At 32.8% G+C, this 21829-nt stretch overlaps 3 protein-coding genes across 3 annotated transcripts; all 3 read right to left on the minus strand.

The window, feature by feature from the left end:
• Positions 1 to 2265: 2265 nt before the first annotated feature.
• Positions 2266 to 2892, minus strand: LOC113390964. The gene has a single exon (XM_026626954.1). The coding sequence runs from the start codon at positions 2890 to 2892 to the stop codon at positions 2266 to 2268; it is 627 nt and encodes a 208-aa protein (XP_026482739.1).
• Positions 2893 to 13299: 10407 nt separating this feature from the next.
• Positions 13300 to 15847, minus strand: LOC113390965. Its single transcript, XM_026626955.1, has 3 exons — positions 14358 to 15847; positions 13666 to 14224; positions 13300 to 13557 (listed from the first exon to the last, which is right to left on the minus strand). The coding sequence occupies exons 1-3, from the start codon at positions 15845 to 15847 to the stop codon at positions 13300 to 13302; spliced, it is 2307 nt and encodes a 768-aa protein (XP_026482740.1).
• A 3551-nt stretch (positions 15848 to 19398) lies between these two features.
• Positions 19399 to 19788, minus strand: LOC113390966. The gene has a single exon (XM_026626956.1). The coding sequence runs from the start codon at positions 19786 to 19788 to the stop codon at positions 19399 to 19401; it is 390 nt and encodes a 129-aa protein (XP_026482741.1).
• Positions 19789 to 21829: the final 2041 nt, after the last annotated feature.

Below are 21829 nucleotides of genomic sequence, written 5' to 3' on the forward strand. Positions count from 1 at the left end.
TCTCATATTAGTGCGGTCGGGCGTCGTGGGGTACTGATTTTAGTAGGGTAAAAAAACATGCATTTTTATATTACTACTGGAGTTTCCACAACTTGGTACACTGCATTTAGCCATATTAAATTAAATCACTTGAATACAAATAATTATAAACAAAATGCTTCACAAGGTAGATAAATGAGATTCACAATAAAATACCGACGGTTTCCCCAAAACGAACAATCGATTTGTCGTTTGAATCTTTGAATTGAAAATAGTAGCAAAACAGGGTAACTAGAGACACGGTATCGAATAGAAAGTATCGATACTGTACTCATGAGTAGTATCGATAAAAAGTATCGTACTCGTAAAAGAATCGACACAAAAGTATCCATACCTCAATGTATCGAGTTCTTTTCTCAGGCAGGGACTACGCGGTACGCCATACGTTAGTTTGTCAATGTTAGTCAATAAGTATCGTCTGTACCTTCATACAGTAAAGAGAAAATGAAAAAATAACAAAATGGTACATAAAGTTATAAGATGAATAAAGTAATGTAAGTAAATCCACAATTTTTTAATCTAAAATATTATAAAAACCATTCCTTCTCGGTACAATCGCTCAAGAAAAGAAGTTCGTCGAGCCTTTTTGACGATAGGCGGTTTAGTCCAGTCATTTGGTCGTCTTGCCGGTACAGTACTCCGGGAATTCTGAAAATTGGTAATCTTATAGATTTCGAGGTGCTCTTTACGGAAATCAACTTTGCCACCTCAAATTTGAACGGCAAGTTGCCGCCATATTGAAAAAATGGCGTCAAAAAACAGCTTTTTTAAAATATCTACTTTCTGGCTCAATCTACGATAAAAGTATCTATGTGCGAATTAAACTAGAGAAAATTTCCTACAATTCCTTAGAAACCCGTTTTTTGTAAAATTGATAGTTTGAGAGTACGGCCGCCTCAAAAACTTTGCTGCTCTCGCCGTAGTATCAAATCTGTCCATATATGACAGCACTTCGGACTTGACCACATTCTCTCTAATAATTAATATTTTCAATATTAAATTGAGTGAATAAGATCTAGAAATAAAATAATTCAAATATTTTTCTGTTTTTTTTGCTGATTTTTTAACGCTTCAAGCTACTTGAAGCTATAAGGTGCTACTCAAGCTATAAGTATATTTACAGCTACTTTGCCATTGAAGTGTTAAAAAATTAGCAAAAAAAAAACGAAAAACATTTGAATTAGATCGCTTAAGATCTTATTCGCTTAATTTAACATTGAAAATATTAATTATTAGAGAGAATGTGGTCAAGTTCGAAGTGCTGTCATATATGGACAGATTTGATACTACGGCGAGAGCAGCAAAAACTTTGAGGCGGCCGTACTCTCAAACTATCGATTTTACAAAAAAACGGTTTTCTAAAGAATTGTAGGAAATTTTCTCTAGTTTAATTCGTACATAGATACTTTTATCGTAGATTGAGCCAGAAAGGAGATATTTTAAAAACGCTGTTTTTTGACGCCATTTTTTCAATGTGGCGGCAACTTGCCGTTCAAATTTGAGGTGGCAAAGTTGATTTCCGTAAAGAGCACCTCGAAATCTATAAGATTACCAATTTTCAGAATTCCCGGAGTACTGTACCGGCAACAGCCTTTTTTTGCACCAAATGACTGGACTAGTTGCGGGTTTTAGTAATTGTACTTCCAGCTTTCGAAAACAATCTTTCTGAGGGCACTCAAGTCGCAGGGATCGATAAAAATTCTCGTGCCAATTTATATAATTTTGGGAAAACAACTTTCATATCTTCCCATTGTTTCAGAGGATCCAAAGAAAGTGGCGAAACCTGTGTAGATAAATAATGGCTTATTTCATCCTTATTTTCAAACTGTGATGAAGAACTGGTTTTACATCGCTTTTTCGTGTGAGATAATTTCTTGTGGTGACTCCAAAAATCGTAAGTTGTTTCAAAAGAGGAATCGCTGTCATGATCGCTGCCGATAACACTGGGAGACGTTGCTATTTATCTTCTCAGTAAAGAAAATGCCTTTGCACAAGCATTAGCGTCCTGAAAATGGATATTCTTGAATCTCGGATCTAGCAAACATGACATTGCAATCAAATAATTATCTTCAATATGTCCGAATCGGCGTTCTATCTGTTTTAGGATTTCTTTGTTTATTGTATCTATTACCCTTCCATGGAGACCATCACCATCACCTACAGCCATAGGTATATTATTAATCTGCGTCTTCAAACAGTTCACCATCGGGTTTATTTTACTAATGGTTACATACTGTCACCTGATAACTCTTTGGTTACATACTCCAGCGGTTTCAAAATACAAATCAATGTTTTAATATTTTGCATTTCTACAGCCGATGGTGTGGGTGGTGCTTTTGTATTTAACATCAAAATTTGATGAACTATTGGTGCTAATTCAATGTATCTCTGTAGCATATAATAGACGGAATTCCACCGAGTCTTCACGTCTAAAATCAGTTTGAGAGGTTGAGACTCAGTGCTTACTAATGTTCCTAAATCATTGACTGACATGGCAGATTCAGCGATTAGATTAATTGTATGAGCAAAGCATGGTAAATGTTTGTTCTTTTCTAGAAAATTTGCTATGCCGGCTATCATGTTCGAGCGCTTGTCTGTAACTACTGCAGTTATTTTATCCAAACTGATGTATATACCTGCACAAATTTCTTTTAATTTTTCAGCGATAAAATTACCAGTATGACGCTGATCCAGTGCAACGGTAGCTATGCAACGTGACACTAGTTTGTCTTCTTGCAAATAATGAGCAGTAACCCCTGAATAAGTGGTAACGGTCATCATCTCACTCCGAATATCGCAGGTTAATGCCACGAGATCTACATTGTCAACTATATTTTCTACTTTCAAACGCATTACACTATAAAAGTGTTCGAATTGTGCTTTAAGGGTATCTACATGAGGAATTTTAAATGATGGACACGCTTGATGCATCAATTTTTTAAACCCACGACCTTTCACAATGTCAAACGGTCTTTTATCAACGCAAATAAAATAAAGCAAACATTTGCAGAGTTTCAAATAATCTTTTCCCCCATCCAAATTGAAAGTTGCATTTTTTTTGAAGTGGTGCATAGGTTTCTTCTAACTCATCATCACCACTGATTACTATTGGAATTCTCTCGACATCAGATGGTGAAGGAGTTGTTAACAATGTATCTTATTCAGGTGCTTACGATGTACTTGTTGATGGTTGGGGTTCGTGATTACGACTCGGTAAATTCGACAGTTCTAACTTTTTCTGAATCGTCGACATCGTCGTTTGTTTTTTTATCTCCTTTTACACTAAAAAGAATATATAAAATAACCAGTTTCGTGCGCCTATTAAATTACTACAAAACAAATTTTAGGTTATATAAATAAGGACCATATAATCATTAAAAAAAATTACCTTGAGGCATCAGAATTAGGGTGTTACTTTAAATGTTTATTCATGTTTGACGTATTCCCTGACGATTTTAAGGTTTTGAAACAAATCTTACATTTCACTTCGTCTTTGTTAATCTTGACGAAATACTGCCAAACGTCACTCTTGGTAGGCGGCATTCTTTGGATATTGCAATGATTCAAATTCCGATACAAACACATAATAGTGAGTGCTGTTCTGAATAGGTTGAAATATCAATAAGTCAATTATCATTTATTAATAATCGAATCGAATTTATCGACAATCCATCGAAGTTAACTTTAACGCTGATACTATCGGGACAGATTTCAAGGTATTTCTTCATGAAACGGAGAATAGGAATACCTTCCTATACCCCAAAATGAACATATTCACCACCGTTATTTAATTTAATGGCATCAGTGGCATTTTTTAGAGTGCCCAATAATGTGCGAATATTTACATTATTTCAATGAAAAATTGAAATGTTTCGACATAACCTCAAAACTGATTGTTAACAATTGCAAAAATTTATCGAAAAGAATACAACTTTCACTATGTTAATCGTCTGGGTATTCTCTTAGAGCAACTCTGATCACTTTTTCCAACTTTTCACTAATTTATTATGATAATTATAACTATAATTAATAAATATTTGCACTGATTTGCACTATTTCACTTTAACTTCGAACGTATTTTGACACCGCGGATGTCAAAATACGTTCGCCGGTTAGTACCGCCGGTTAGTACCGATGTACCATGACAAATGTAATAATACTTGATTGTAGGTTAAGGATTTGTATGTCAAACAGAGAAAATGCAAAATAAATAAGATTAAATTGAATAAATTATTATAATTTAATCATTTTCATTTCACCACTGTCTGCCACTAGTGGGTACGCCAACTATATACACGTTTTTTACACATGCGTCCTAGATCTGTGCCGTTCGGGTCCTTCCGGGTCTCCTCGATATCCACCGTCACGGTTCGCTTACAGTCGTTCGTGATGAAATTTCATAGCGTGGACAAATGACGCTCATAAATCTTTTCAATCCTGATTTTTCTACACAAGGTAGGGGCATGTTGTCTTTGCAAATCATGTAGATCAAAGCTTGATTTATTTGGCTAGTTTTATGACCTTCTGCTAAATTGAGAAAAATAATAAAATTAGAACATCCTCATAGAACTAAAATGTAAACAATACAGTAATCTAATCTAAAAAAAAAAAATACCTTCATAGCTTGAACTTTTTTCAAACATATCTATGAGTGTAGTCTGTATCCACAAGTCTTTACTCTGACCATCTTTGGAGGATTCAGTCTGAAAAAAATTATTGAATATTTTGTATATATTTCATTACACTTGTCGCCATAAATAGTATTAAGGTTAATGAAAACACCAAAATTTAAATTTATCGATATCGATACTTTTAGTAATTACACATCATTAGTTGACTGGAACTGGTTATTGGTTATTGGTTATGAACAATTGATATTTAGATTCTAAAGCTACGTTTGATCTTGCGCAAATAAAATACTTACACCAGTATCATCGTAAATCGCAATTTCAGACGATTCCATGAAGTTATTTTCTATCTCAGCAGGTTTATTAGTATTGGTAATAGTTGAATTAGTAGACGAAACAGGTGAACTAGTTCTTGTTAATGATGTTAATATTCACTTCACTTGACCTTGAGTTTTTATTTTGCAAAAACGCATGGTGATGCTTATTTTTAAGATGTGTAAATAAATTCGTCGTATTGCCACTGGTTTTATATATTTTCCCACACACATTACATGAAACATTTTGTCTATTTTTTTTTGAAAAAGTTCCATACAACACTAGACATGACTGGAATGCTCGAATTATTTTGTTCACATACGTGAATTAATTATTGATTTAATTAGTTAGATTGTTCGAGAACTATAATCAACTCAAATGCAGGCAGAAATACGCTCGCGTTGAGGTTATATAGTGCAGTAAACGGAGCGTTTTAGGTCTGAATTTTTTTACTGTGCTCCGAATTGAATGAAATTTTGGAATTAGGTTTATCTTACCCTCAAGTTCAAAAGTGAAAACAATTCGGGTTGCGCCATCACCCCCCGGGGGGATGACACCCCTTCTCAATTGTGTAATTACATTTTTTTAAAATAACGTCGGAAATCGATAGAAGAACTAATTATAAGAAAAAAATATCTTCTATAGTTTTTCAAAAAAAACTAATACTTTTCAAGTTACTGGCCACTAAAGATTTATATATTTTTGGCGTTTTTCTTCGGTTTTTTACAAATATCTCCTAAAATATACATTTTAACGAAAATCATGTAATGAACAAAATAATGTCAATAAAAATCTTAATAAATCGGTATTACATAAAGTGTTCTAGGAAAAATATTAAGCAAGATTTAAAAGAGCAAAGTCGTTTTTTATTTCGTTCAAGATTTAATTGTTGTATTTAAAGCCATCCAGTGTCGAGGTTTTACATTTTATGCATTTCGGTGAAATTGGGATTTATAGTGCTCAACATAAGCTTTAAAATGAGTGCTGTTACAAGTTTTTTGCGTGTAAAATGAGTGAGCTATCATGCAAATAAGAAGCATATACGAAGTTTTTTTCTTTCAAATCATATGGTTTAATGAGCGCCATTTCCACCAGAATTAAAGTAATTCATATTCCATCTAGAATTCACTTCATTATGGACGTCTTGATGGATTCTAGCAGATTCACTACTTTAGTACAAACTATTTTCAGAAAACTCACGATTTTATAAAAACTTTTTTTTCCAATTTGCGCGGCCGCGCAGTCTTTAAACATTCATAACTCTGTCAATTTTTGTGTGAAAGAAAAATAATAAAAAATAATAATAAGCCAGAAAGATCCCTTTGATTTTTATCTATATGCTTTCATACGTGTCTTTTATTCTTTTTGAGATATAATGAAAATAAGTTCGATTTTTAAAAAAATCCGAAAATTTTTTTTTTATAAAATCGTGAGTTTTCTGAAAATAGTTTGTACTAAAGTAGTGAATCTGCTAGAATCCATCAAGATGTCTATAATGAAGTGAATTCTAGATGGAATGTGAATTACTTTAATTTTGGTGGAAATGGCGCTCATTAAACCATATGATTTAAAAGAAAAAAACTTCGTATATGCTTCTTATTTGCATGATAGCTTACCCATTATACACGCAAAAAACTAGCAGTACTTATTTTAAAGCTTATGTTGAGCACTATAAAACAATTCCACCGAAATGCATAAAATGTAAAACTTCGACACTAGATGGCTTTAAATACAACAATTAAATCTTGAACGAAATAAAAAACGACTTTGCTCTTTCAAATCTTGCTTAATATTTTTCCTAGAACACTTTATGTAATACCGATTTATTAAGATTTTTATTGACATTATTCTGTTCATTACATGATTTTTGTTAAAATGTATATTTTAGGAGATATTTGCAAAAAGACGAAGAAAAACGCCAAAAATATATGAATCTTCAGTGGCCAGTAACTTGAAAAGTATTAGTTTTTTTTGAAAAACTATAAGACATTTTTTTCTTATAATTAGTTCTTCTATCGATTTCCGATGTTATTTTGAAAAAATGAAATTACGCAATTGAGAAGGGGTGTCATACCCCCGAGGGGTGATGGCGCAACCCGAATTGTTTTCACTTTTGAACTTGAGGGTAAGATGAACCTAATTCCAAAATTTCATTCAATTCGGAGCACAGTAAAAAAATTCAGAGGTTATACCCTTTTTTCCTCTCCGTTTACTGCACTAATAATACGGATAACAGACGGATAGTTGATTGAAGCACAGACACTGACACTGAAATGACATTGACAGACAGAGTTACCAACTTAAAAGCCAACTTAAGTACCAAATTAAAACGCAGTAAATCGAGTCGACCAAAGACAAAAAAATGTAATTTGTTAAAAAATGTTAGTATAAAAAGTATTCTTTTTTAGGATTTTTTAATTATAAAAAATATGGATTTTTATACCTTTTCAATACTTGTAATTTTATATCGATACCTCGATACATCGAAACATTAAATATCGCTCAAAAATATCGATACATTGAAAAAAATAATATCGATATATCGATGTATCGATATTTTTCAACGAGCCTTTACCACCGTGTGCTCTACATCCTATTAGTGCTGTCGATACTACTCAAATATAGGGGGTGTGAAGGTGAAGCAGGCATAACACTATCAATTCTATGTCAATTCTGTCCCCTCCTACTCTCAATACTTCCTAGGACGTTGTCAGCGTTGAATCGTTGAAATAAACTAGTTTTTTTAACTAGAACCCGTTGACGAAAAAAACGTCAACGAGATCCGGCTTGTATCAAGTACTGATTGGTTTTTATATTCTACATAATATTCGAATTTTTTGATAACAATAATTAAAGATACCAAATTTGTAAAAAAATGCAAAATTCAATAATATAACACATTTCACTAATTTATAAGCATACGTTTGCCTGAACTTTAAGCACGACGGACGTTCGATTTCTGAGAAGGTGACAAATCACGCCCCAAAATGCCATTAAAAGGAAATTAGTTTTTGTATGGAAAACATAACCTGAAAGATATTGACTGCTCAATAAAATATATCAAATATATTAATTTTAAACAACATTGTATTTTCATTTGGAAGAGTCTTGCATGTCAATCCACCACATAAAAAGCATAACTCGTGTTGTTTTAGTAAATCTAGAATATAGTTTGAAAGTGATTTTTTTTAATGTATAAAGGATAAGATATTAAATTGTGAATTGCCACTACGTGAATATTTATAATTTTATTCATGAATTTCTTGTTAAGCGAAAATAAATCTTAATGATGTGCGCGTTGGTAAATCAGTTAAAGTCCAGTTTTGCAAATTACTATTATTATTTATTGTACTATACTATCATTATCTAATGTATTGTTAATAGTAAAGCATCAGTTGTTTTCTTGAACTGCAAATTTTTTCGAAATTAATCTCTGAATATGTAAAATTAGTTAAAATGTATTGGACCCACGAGAAGATATTAGAATAACAGTTTGTCTACAGGATGAAAATTGATTATTTTGATGAAACAAAAGATAATGGACTATTAAATTAAAGCAACAACATGGTCATTAATTATACTTCGGCATTTATAAAAATAATTTACAGATATGATTGTCTTAATTTATTAACAGTACTTAATTAATGATATATAATAATATCGATTTGGGATTTTATTGCTATCAGATTAAAAACAATTAAGTTTATTGACAGTCTTAGATTTAAATATATAATTTATTCAAATATGAAAATAATAAGAAAAAAGTTAATATTTGTTATAAGACACATTTATTTTAATTGAAACAACATGGACATAAAACGGGTCATGGAAGGAATTAATCTTGCATCAGACAAATGACTAATAAGAGGAGAGGCATTAACATACACACTGATTATGATTAATATATCAAATTTTATGACTGGATCTTTATGGCTGAAGATCATTGTAATGGCAATAATTTGATTCCTTTGGTGTGTCAGACTATTTGAAACATGTCTTTTGTATGTAATCTTGCCAAGCTCTTATTATAGACAAGGACATTCAACTAAGTCAATACAACATCAATAGTTTTCGCTCAAATAGGAATGCAACCCATCTGAAGTGCCTATTTTGAATGACATTGCTCATTTAATATATTTTCGTTAATGTTCAATTTATTTGGATACTATCAAGATTTGAGCAAAGTCAATTTATCTACATAAAGTAATATCATATGTTAAATAAAATGATAGCCTCAGTTAAGGCGAAGACGGAAGTTATGTAGTTAAAAAAAGGTTTTGATCTTTCGGGCTTCCATACATGATCAATCAGAAGCATTATTTCATATTATGCGGATTTACTGACTATGGATCAAATAGTTGTATATGTATCCTTGCTTTTTATGATATATACGAGTCACCAAGGAAATACAGTAGGACACTATGAGCACTATGAGCATGTTGAGGAATATTGACTATTCCTGAAATCAAGAGTTGGAAAGGGATTTAAGAAAGAAAAAGCCGACGATCCTCAATAATGCCTTTATGATATAGATGTTTACATCATCCAAGATTGCAGAGAAAAATGGCCAGCTAATGTGATTTCACCATATTTGGTTGAACCACATTAAAAATTAGAAGTGATTTCTAATTAAAAAAATGTAACAAAATGCTGATGATAAATCCGATTAACGGTAACGAAATGAAGAGAATAGAGCCATGTATTGAACAAATAAATTAATATAGTTTATATGAATAATAGATAGTTTATTAAATAAAATTAAACAAAAACAAATATGAAACATATCATGATTATGCTTAAATAATATTATGAATTAAATATAATTTTATCTGTATGACTTATTGACAAAGAAAATATTTCTATACTGCTTATAAAAATTATTCAAAGTCGTGTGAAGATTAACTTGTTCAATTCAATTTGATGATGACAAATTCTTTTGCACCACCACCAGAATATTTAATCTCTGTTGTTTAATCTTTACCGAATTATTTGTTATTTGACATATATCACAAAATGGGTAAAAATAATATATGAAGGAAATTGAGAAAAGCAGAATGGATATTATGTAAAGAAAAAGTAAGATTATATAAAATCAATTCGCCATGATTCGACGATATTTACAATCGATATTAATAAACTTGAGTAATAGTTGCAAATATTGAGAAATGCTTGGAGGATAATAAATTACTATTACGAAAAAATACATTTAACTAATTTTAAATATTCAATAAGCAATAGAACATGTAACCGGTAAGATATATTGTTTGCATTTGATCAATATTTATATTTGGAAAACTATACACACTCAAATACAAATAAGTAACCATATTTATGTTTCATTGTAGTAATGTGAATGTTAAATTATATAAATCAATTCAATAATAATACAATTACAGTTATTATATACAGTAATATAATACCACATATTTTCGCTATATTGATAATTAAAACAAGGATTTTTGTCTTAATAATTTTACGCTCATATTTACATTTATATTTACTACTATACATGTACATATATTTATATTTTTAACGCCGCATAAGATTTATTTTTGGTCATACCATATTCTGAACAATTTGCAATAAATTCCTCCTTTTATATTGTATATATTAGAAACTGGATATATTAGAAATTTTCTGGTTCGATATACATTTCAATATTTTATGTCCTGATTTTGAATTTATATTTTATTCGAGCATGGTTTTTATGTCGTTGCTTGAATCATTCGAGAAATTTTGAAAAAAGGATTTGGCGTCGGTGTCTTTCAGATCAATTTCACGAATTCTCATAAACAAATTACATATATCAAATTATATTTTATATACAGCTTCAGAGATTCAATGGAAAGTTGTTTCAATGAAAAATTTACAATGGTCGTTTTGGCTATACGGTTTGTTTCCTTCCTCAACAATCTTTTGGCAAGACTTTTATATCTTTTTAAATCTCGAAATCGATTTTTTTATATTGTATTTTTAAACTCTCAACCGGTTATACATTTTGTATATCTCAGTAAAAATGAAGTGTTTAGTAGTGTTACCATAAAAATGCAGTCAACGTGTCATTTTCAAATGCTCTCCAATTTACCTACTTTCCACATCCAAAAATCTTTAAACTCGGCGATCGTACGAGAACTCTAGTGTTCAGTTAAAACTCTAGTTTCTTTATACATAGATTAAAAAATAACTTAAGCATAAATGAATAGTTTGAGAGAGGCTTCTGCGATTACGACCGGAAATTTATTTCTGAAGATACGGTATTTTTTGTCATCTGAAGAATTTATGCACAATGCTGATTTTTTTATAGAGACAAAATAAACATTTATCATTACATGATAACATATGTAAAAACTTATAACAATAAAAATATTGTCTATATCGCTATTAGTCATATTCCTTGCAATTGCTCTAGCCTTTTTCCACTATGGGCAGCTGAAAACCATAAAATTTTAAATTAGTTTTTACTTTATCCATTGATGTTTTTTTTTGAAAATACATGATCGGCTGTCGAGATTATTAATGGATTTTCATTTTGATTAATTTTTAATTTATTACATCCTGCTACGTTCTCATTTGTGTCCTACAATCTTGCTGTTTCTGGAACTTCCTTTTCTAGTTCTTATTCATTTTATATCATCATTTTCATTTCCGACAAATTATTTAATCAATTCAATCAATCAAAAGGTTTATTAATTCTTTTAACTGGCTATAATCGAGTATCAACATCGTCAATTATTAAAAGTTGAGCTCTTGATAATTGTTTGCTTAATTTACTTGCGACATCGCTCGATAGTTCTGCTGAATTCATGCCAAATTGTTTACAAGCTAATGTGAACGGGATGCCACGTGACGAAATTGATTAGGAAACAGTACCACTATTTTATTTAAATACCCTCCGGGGGAAGACTCTCGTAGTAATTTATCTGTTGGTATGTATTTATTACTTTTCCCTACACCGGCCGATCCGATTAAAAATATTTGAAAGGGTATATTTTCTATTTTGAACACTTGATATATGCACTATCAACTCCCGCTACTTAATATTCAATTGTCGCACAATGTCATTATATTTTTAATTTCTTATAATATAAAAATTACTTTGATTATCATCAATCGTCCTTTTATGAGCAACTTCTCGTAACTCATTTCGCCGAGGAATGACAAAAAAATATTTTCTCTCTATAATAAATGGCTGAGTCTTGATATAATTTATATCTCATTTAGCTTATTATAGCAGACATTTGGCGGATTATTATTTCTAATTGATCATTCTGATAGACATCATCATTTATTTCCAATAAGTTTTTCTTCCTATTTTCATAATTCGTCATTACTTTATCCCGCCAGACATGCATTACCTTAACTTTTATCCTGTTTGCTCTAGTTGAATATATCTATATATATAAAATAGGATCGCTTTATGTGCTAACACTTATAACTCACGAACGGCTGAACCGATTTAGATGAAAATTGGCAGGGAGGTAGTTTAGAGCCAGGAGAAGGACTTAGGATACTTTTTATCCCGATTTTCAGTTTAATTGATAGTATATTTATATATATATAAAAAAAATACTAGCTAGCCCGGCCACGCGTTGCTGTGGCTCAGTAATTGGTGGCAGAGAGGTAGTTTAGAGCCCGTTTTTCATTCTAATTCAGAATTAATTATTTATAAACTATCCATGTAGTTTATTCAATCTATGATACTATATATATATATATAAGGTGAAGTGAAGTTTAATAATAATGCCGCGACCAAGACTATATATATATATATATATATATATATATATATATATATATATATATACTAGCAAACCCGACGAACTCCGTTTCGCCACCAGATGGTTTCGTGAGAAAAATGAAGAAATTTTTTGTTTGGTTTATATTTGAAAAGGAAAAATTTGATTTTATTACACAACAGTAATGAATTTATTTTGATTACAAAAATGAGTTGAAGTTCTCTAAGTAAAAGAAAGTGAATCTGCAAATTATATGTTTTATTGTATATTATATATATTATATTACCAAAAGGCTCTTCTTTTGGTAAACAACATTTTTTGTTTTTTTGGCCTAACACAAACAAAGCGGATGGTTTCCCAACACGTGAACAGGCAACGTACAACTGGCCATGCGAAAAACAATGATTTTCTAAATTTATACCGCAAACACTAAGCGATTGACCTTGCGACTTGTTAATTGACATTGCAAACGCAAGGCGAACTGGAAATTGTAATCGTTTGAAGTCAAACGGAAGACCAGTCGGAATCATTGGTATTCGAGGAATACATTTTCACCTGCGTACTTTAACTACTCGTTTACTTTACTCGTTAATAATGGTTGCCTCAATCAAATTCGGCATAAGTCTTCTTACTGAAAGTCGAGTACCGTTGCAAAGTTGCGGTGGATTCAAATTACGCAATGTCATTATAACAGTGCCAACTTTGAATTGCAAGTTATGTGGTGGAAATCCTGTTAACTCCAGAGAGTTCAAAAACTCCGTTGGATAATTTACTACATCATCGGGATTTGTTATGGAATCAATGGATTTGTATGTCACCAAATCGCCAGCAATTTTTGACTGAATGGCGTAGTTCAGTGCGTGCACATCATTATTTTTTGCGGCAAGAATTGCTCGTTGACTTAACCAAGCATAATTCTGATAATTTTCGCTAATGTTTGGGAAAACATTTTCAATAAGTTCTAATTGAGAGTCTACAAATCGGCAAAAGTCATTGGTAAGAGTAATTAATCCAGATGTCGCATCAACTGGGACTTTCCCATTTCCAACAGCTAACAATTGTTTGGAAAATTGTGCAGCACTTTGATCATTTTGAAGTTGAACTCTCATATTAGTGGTTAGCGATAATGTTTTTACGTTATTCCATAACGGTGATGCTTTCAGGCAAGCATTCAATTCATCTGTAGGCGTTCCACGGGGAATTACTGGCAACGTCTGCCTGAAATCGCCTGCCAACAATATCATCAAGCCGCCAAAGATGTTGTTATTTCGTCGAAGATCTTTCAGTGTAAAGTTAAGTGCTTCAAGTGATTTCTTGTCCGCCATTGTGCACTCATCCCAAACAATGAGCTTGCATTGCGTCAACAATTTTCCCATTGCACTGGATCGGGAAATATTGCATGTTGGAGAATCAATTGTGTTTAAATTGAGTGGCAACTTAAGTGCAGAATGTGCAGTACGACCTCCATCTAGAAGAGTAACTGCAATTCCAGATGAAACGCTAAAGCTATGTCACATCTTGATCGAATAGTGGCCAAAATCAATGAAATGACAAATGTTTTCCCTGTTCCTCCAGGTGCGTCCAGGAAGAATAGACCACCAGTATTATTGGCCACCGCTTGCATTAATGTTTCGTATACTTGTTTCGCACATTAATTCGAACGAATTCTTGCAATGTATCAACATTGTATTGCAGCTCTCGATTTAATTCTTGGTTGAATGCATCGTGCATCGATCGATTTGGCGCAATCATTCCTACTTCAATTAGTAGCTTGTTTGCAATAGTCAAGCATTGATCCTCAATCAGAATCAATCCTACATTGTAGATTTCATCGGTTATTTGGATATCAGGATTGTTAGTTTGAATGCGCAAGCGATGCAAGATATCTTCACATATGTCGTCTTTGTATTTGTTCCATAATTGTATTGGTTGTGAAGGAAAGCATGTGGTGATGATAATTGCGAACAGCGTTCGTATTTGGTACGAATTTGATGAAACAACTGAATCCGCAAGTGTTAGATCCCAATGAGAATCGTTCTCCAGCAAACCCAATAGTTGACATGCTTCTCGATATGTTTGACATCGGTGGCCATTCACAGTTTTCAAATGCACAAATGATTTTGGTCCACGCACATTTACCAACAGAAGTCGCAAATAAAAACATTCATCACTTCTAGGATGAACAGTATATATGCGACCAAGTGCATCCGTGGAAAACACATGTGGCCAATCTGGAATTGGGGTTCCTTGTTTGCGGCGTTGGAAATTCTTTGTTGATTGATTCCAAGTGTAATACTTAGGCATATCAACGTACATCAGCGTCGCTGCGAATGGATCTGCTTCACACATAGCAAAGAAGCTAGTCAATGTTGTCGATGGTGGTCTCTCAGCTCGCTGTGCCGCATTAGCCTCAGTGAAGTAAACTCTTTGGCCGTTTTCCAAATGCACTGCTAAATGCATAACTGTGGGATATCTTTCATGAATTTGAAATGACAATAATCGCCACAGTGCTTCATTACTACTGACGTATCTGCCAATTTGGAAGCTGCTAATTTCGTCATTCGCATTTTCCGACGCAATACCAAACACAGTCATGTCGGTGCCTTTTGTGACGTACTTGCACAAATATTTGATTGATTTGGCCGAATGACAACTTTCAACGTTTGCATGTGTTCTGAAAATTCGAGATAGCAGCGGGCAATATGGTACAATAAATTCATTTCCGATCTCAATCTCTTGATTTTGAACTTTAACTTTGATAGTTCGACCATTTTCTTCTTTTGAACGCCAACGATAAACTGGATATCCATCGTTCCCTGTGAATGTATCAGCAACTAACGGTCGCGGATATCGTTTTGTGCACTTTCCATTAGCCATGCAAGGCGATAATGGATTTAATGCACCGCACGGTCCATGCACCATCTGTGTCGTCACAATATCGTGTAGATGGGGATCAGTGACTGGATCAGGAATTTCAGCTGATATGATGTCATCCACTTCATTTGAATGTAATTTATTCAGCAACCAAATTAGGATATGAGCATGCGGTAGTCCACGCTTCTGCCATTCCACTGAGTACATATAACAACGTGTGTCACCAAAAACTCGATACTTTGTAAGCACATCCATCATAACCTTGAGTTTTTGCTGAAATACTCTGGCTATTATGTCATGGCGATCTTGCGGTTTTTGGCCTATTTCCAACTCACGTTCAATTTCCGTCCACTTCGGATTGCAAGTGAACGTAATAAATAAATCCGGAGTTCCATAATGTCATAGCGTCTTGAGCGTATTCGTGCATGTGGCGTGGACTTCCGGTATAAGATGATGGGAGAATCGTGAGACGTCCAATATTCTGAACATCACCATCTGAATGAATAGCATCTCGCAAGTGTATATAGTCCTCACATCGTAGCTTTGCCTGATTGAATCGAATGAACGCTAAACGTTCGGTCTCGACTTTGACATACATGTCGACAGCGAATTGCTGGAATAGCCGACGGCACTTCAGAATGACATTCTCCTCATGTGAACGAATCATCATACGATATGCATAGTATTTCATAGCGCTTAGATTTTTATTCGTTGATAAGCCTGAAAATGCAAATTGAAATGAATTGTTAATGGAAACAAATAATAGCAATAATAAAAATAATTAGTGTGTTAATATTGCACCTGTAATTGGATCGACCATCTTCAACGTGATGTCGTAACCGTCTTGCCCTTGCCAATAAATGATTGGATATTGTAACGCGTCGTACAAACGATGTGTCTCGTTTACGCGATGCATGATATTGCTTCTTCGCTGAACGACAATGTCTCGCGATTTAGTTGGATCGCCAACAATAATTGCAGCAACATCATTAACGGTGGGTGCATTGAATCTTCGCACATGTTCACCTCTTGGGGTACAATCCGCTCTTATGATAAATTTGTGCGTATCTGATGGCATTCGTTCCAATGCTGTTTTGAACATGTTAACCACAGCATTATTAGCGTGAAAAAATGATTGCAACTGTTCAATAACTCGTCTCTTTAACTCTTCCTGCATATTGCACCGCACATTCAGCTGATCCACCATCGACGAAATTAAATATATTTGCAGAAATTGATGCTGTTCATTTGGTGTTGGCACCATTGAACCATGCAAATGGTATATTTGTCCTTGTATCTTTTATTTATTTATTTATTTATTTATTCATAAGCAAGCCGTAATCAATAATAATAGATATTATTTCAGGCTCTTGTCAAGCTTATTCATAGTTAATATTAAAAGGTTAGTAATTTTATAATAATTATAGTAGCTGCACGAATTTCGCTTCTGAAAAAAAAGAGCTGAAAAAAAAAAGCATTCGAACATTGAATACAATGTTCATCATCAAGTTCATCATATTGAAGTCTATTTGACCACCAGTCAAGCTCAAAATTCTTGCACAAGTTTGAAAGTTATTCTCATTTAAAACCGCAAAAAATTTAAATTAATAAAATAGCAATGAAAAAAATGAAAAAAAAAACAATAAAATATGGTTGTACAGGCAATCAAATGGTCAGACTACATAGATACAGGATAAGGATTATGCAAGAAAATAGTTATTGAAATCAAATTGAGAAAATTCAGTAATGTCATAAAAAGCTAAGTCTTTAAAAAGTTTAACTAGGGAAGCATGAAATTTTTTGCTGTCTAGGTTTCGGATATTGAGTGGAAGTTTATTCATAAGCTGAATACCTAGACCGTCGATCGTATTGAAAGAGCTGGCTAATTTATATGTACGCGCCTTAATAAGTTTGTGTCTAGTGTTGTAATTTCGTATGGACGAAGCCATATCAAAAAGTTTCGAATTGTTTTTGATGAAGGTTAATGTTACCAGCAGAAAAATGCATGGGACAGTTAGAATATTGTATTTTTTAAATATGGGTCTGCAGGAGGCTTTACTGGGCAAGGAAAAAATTATTCGAATAGCTCTTTTCTGAAGCTTAAATATTTTAATTAGTTCGGATGAAAAACCCCAGAATTGAATGCCGTATGAAACGTGAGAATAAAAGTTGCTATAATAAACTGAAAGTAAGCAATTTAAACCAAGTTTGGGTTTTAGGGTGCGCAACATGAAGCATGTTCTAGATAAAGTTGGTGATAGTGAGATAGAGATATGATCAGACCACTTTAAATTATTATTAATATGGATACCAAGAAACTTTGATACTTGCGAAAAATTATATGCTGAATTATTGATAGTTAAAGAAGTAATATTATTGGATAAACGATTTTTTGTACAAAAAGATATGATTTGGGTCTTATCATTATTGAGGACTAGATTATTTTCACAAAACCATTTCGTTATTTCTGACATAACCACGCTTAATTTATGTTGTAATTCATTCAGAGATTTGGCCTTGATGATAACGCTGGTATCATCCGCAAAAAGAATAAAATCACAAAGATTTGTACAATGAGGTAAATCATTAATATATATGAGAAATAAGAGAGGCCCTAAAATTGATCCTTGGGGCACGCCCAATGTACTTGTCAATTTATCCGAAATTATTTGCTCGTGATCGTTCTTTAAGTAAACGCTTTGAGTTCGATTAGACAGGTAAGATTCAAATAGTTTGAGCGAACGTCCGCGAATACCACAATTTTCTAATTTGTCAAGAAGTCTTTGATGAGAAATACTATCAAAAGCTTTGGACAGATCGCAAAATATCGCAGTACAATATGTGGCTTCTTCGAAGGAGTCAATGATGTTATGAACTAAATTATAAATTGAGTGGGAAGTAGAATGGTTCTTTCGGAAACCATGCTGATTCTTGAACAAAATATTATATTTATTGAGAAAAGACGTTAATCTAGTATGCAAGATTTTTTCAATTATTTTATCGAAAGAGTTCAAGAGGGAAATGGGACGGTAATTATTTATATCGTCTTTATTATTTTTCTTATGAAGTGGAAAAATCTTTGAATGCTTGAGGTGGGATGGAAATATTCCTTCATCGAAGCATTTATTTAAACATAACATAAATTTATCTATGAAAAAGGGATAGAATTCTTTAAGAATAAGACTAGGTATCTGATCCGGACCCGCTGAACTAGAAACTTTTATCGATAGAAAGGTTTGCTTTAGTTCTTCTAAATTTACAGGATAAAGAACGAATGTAGAATTATTTCGCGCGGATAAAGATTTAGTCGAACTAGTGGTGATCGAGTTGATTGCGCTTGTTAATTTAGACGCTTCGGTGACAAAAAAGTGATTAAATTTATTAGATATGGCTACCTTATCAATAATCTTGTCGCCGTTAATTGTAAGACAATCAATCTGTGAAGATTTAGTTTTCGTATTGATTTCCGAGTTAATTAAGGACCAAATTGTTTTCTGTTTATTTGCTGAATTAAAAATCAAGTTTTCGTTGTATTTGATCTTCGCTAAATTGATTAGATCATTTAAAGTTGCCCTATATTTCAAAAAATAAATTATAAAAGCCATGTTATCATTATGTACCGATAATCTCTCAAGAAATGCTAATCTTTTAAGTGAAATTCTCAACCCTTTAGTTAGCCAAGGAGTTGAAGTATTATTTTTTGGGCAAACGGTTTTCTTAATAAGAGGAAAAGCTTGATTGAAGTTGAATAAAAATGTAGAAATAAAGTTGTCAAACATTGTATTTGAGTCTTTGGACTTGTTAAGTTAACTTGTTATCTGTAATTGCAAACAATCATTAGTTGAAGAATACGGTGTAACTTCTGATCGTGTGATGGTGTAGTGTGTGGTGTGCAATTCATTGTGTTGGTGTGGGTAATTGGTTATGTGCGTTGTATCTTTTACCTTGCAAGTCGGCATGAAGCCGCCTTCTTGAATGATATTAGCTCCAAAGGAAGTCATGCGAAAGCAGTTATTGTATTGAAGGATGTGTTGAAGAAAATGGCTGGAATCGGGGTCGCTTCTATCAAACAATGATTTCAGTGGCACTGGTGGTGCAAGTAATGGATCCAGTTTTACTTTTCCACTTGCGCAGCACAATCCAGCCGTTTCTCTTTTGAACTTTAACGCATTGCAATATCGGCATATAGTCGTCATTGGTCCAATATCGAAATTTTTATCATCACTGTAGTTTGCAGTGGGATCATACTGGAATGCCAAGCGATTGTATGATGTCAATGATCTACGTGTACTGATGCGTTGTCTTAACCGGGCATTTGTCTTATTATATTTTGTCTGCCTTCGCTTAAGTTTAGTAAATACACTTGCTGCTGGCTTGCATGTCTTGTGCGGCGACCGATGTTCGCACGTCGTCCTATAGGCATTTCAGACTATGGACAGAGTGGTGAATTTAAACTCAAATGCACTATCCACATAATTTACACAGTTTAACTTACCACCTTAAAGACAAACGCCTGCTTTAAAGACAAAAATTTGCATAAAACACGTGATATACGGAAAAGAATAACTTATTTAACTTTTTTGCACAATTTCACTGTCAACACAATGCCGGTTTGTCACCTGAATTTAACTGAACGGTGAACATTGAGATGTCAAACAATATATCTACCGGCGCCATCTACCGACTGCGGTTTGATTTGTAGTACATGCTAAGTTTTAGAGATGACGCCGCATGTAAAAAAAGAAAATATGTTTTCCGCTTTTCTGTTGAATTTTTTTTTTAAATTTTCTTAGCTATAAACCTTGCGGAGCCCGAGACCTTTCCAACGAATGTAAAATTGTCGAAATCGGTTCGCGCGTTCTGGAGTTATTTCGTCAGGAAGGAAAACCCGACTTATTTTTATATATATAGAAGATATTATATATATATATATATATATATATATATATATATATATATATATAAGGTGAAGTGAAGTTTAATAATAATGCCGCGACCAAGACTGAAAAAGAGCATTACTTACATTTACATGTACATTTTGTCGAATAACTTATTCCCAGTTATATTTCCCAGAATTATCAAAGAATGGTTAGTAATATATGAAGGTACGGGGTTAAAAGTTTCACGACCAAAGTGTCAAAATCCAGTAAAGCTGAAGCATTGTTTAACAACATTATTTGAAAGTGAAGGGAGAAAGATGTATAACCAGCTATAACCTTGATTCTTATGACTTTGATATTGGGAGATAAACGGTCATCTTTGAAAATCCATAGTAAAAGTATTTTCTTCTGTTGGTAGCTTTTTAGCATTAGTTAAAAATGTAATTATTTTGTAAAATACCTTTAAAATTAAAATAAGACATTAAACCTGTTTGCCATCTGGCCGTTCCAAGTTACCCCGCCTATAGGGTAAAAAGGTCTAGATAACAAATTTTGAAAGACAGCAAAAAAAGCACATTTTTAAAATGACGAAGTCTGTAGTTTTACTAAACGTAGTCAGCTAATCGTTCGTTTGAAAATTTTTGATTCTCTAGAAATTGTTTAGAATATACCTTACTTAGCAAAACAACGTTTGCCGGGTCAGCTAGTTATATATATATATATATATGATGAAAGTTTTGTCGACGTTGATACATATTGTAATTTTTTTGCATCCCAATCGTCGAATTAAAAAAAAGATTAAATAACAAATTATTTATTCCATTTACGTTTCGATATTTGATGTGTCATCATTCAGTAATCCAAAAAAACATTTAACATAAATACACAAGTGATGAAAAATATGAATATAAAAAGGAGGAAATTATACATACCAAACCAGTAAAAAACAGGAAACATTAGTATGATGTAAAAATTGATATTAACACTAAATTTTTTTTTGTAAAATAATAAAATACTATTAATTAACAAACGAGAAATAGGAGGAGCACATATTGCCCTCCTATATTTGATGTTATGGTAGCATAGCGTTGTGTGTACTATCAAGGTTAAAAGTACAACGCAGCGCAATTGATTGAGGGATTGAGTGTGGTTCAGGTTTATCATATGTTCAGAAAGCATCGTTTTGAATGATTTGGGTTTCTGGAATTATAAGTATGTTGATCAACCCTCTTGTATATATATTGGGAAGTTTCACCAATGTAACAACTATTACAATCATTGCAGTCCAACCTGTAAACAGAATCAGGAATCCTATCAGCGGGAGTTGATTTTTTAAGAGGAGAAAAAGGCAACGGAA

Source organism: Ctenocephalides felis, unplaced genomic scaffold (genome assembly GCF_003426905.1).
Source record: "Ctenocephalides felis isolate EL2017-DRISC unplaced genomic scaffold, ASM342690v1 CF-g0.4_SCAFFOLD_03717, whole genome shotgun sequence".
In the NCBI taxonomy this organism is placed as follows: domain Eukaryota; kingdom Metazoa; phylum Arthropoda; class Insecta; order Siphonaptera; family Pulicidae; genus Ctenocephalides; species Ctenocephalides felis.

Bases quoted from the DNA above. Each gene is read 5' to 3' on its own strand.
- LOC113390966 (XM_026626956.1), bottom strand. From the start codon at position 19,788: ATGACGACTATATGCCGATATTGCAATGCGTTAAAGTTCAAAAGAGAA.
- LOC113390965 (XM_026626955.1), bottom strand. From the start codon at position 15,847: ATGGATGTGCTTACAAAGTATCGAGTTTTTGGTGACACACGTTGTTAT. The intron at 14,225-14,357 runs GTATACGAAACA...GATGTGACATAG, and splicing joins CGAATTAATGTGCGAAACAA to CTTTAGCGTTTCATCTGGAA. The intron at 13,558-13,665 runs GTTTTCCCAAAC...TACGCCATTCAG, and splicing joins AATTAGAACTTATTGAAAAT to TCAAAAATTGCTGGCGATTT.
- LOC113390964 (XM_026626954.1), bottom strand. From the start codon at position 2,892: ATGCGTTTGAAAGTAGAAAATATAGTTGACAATGTAGATCTCGTGGCA.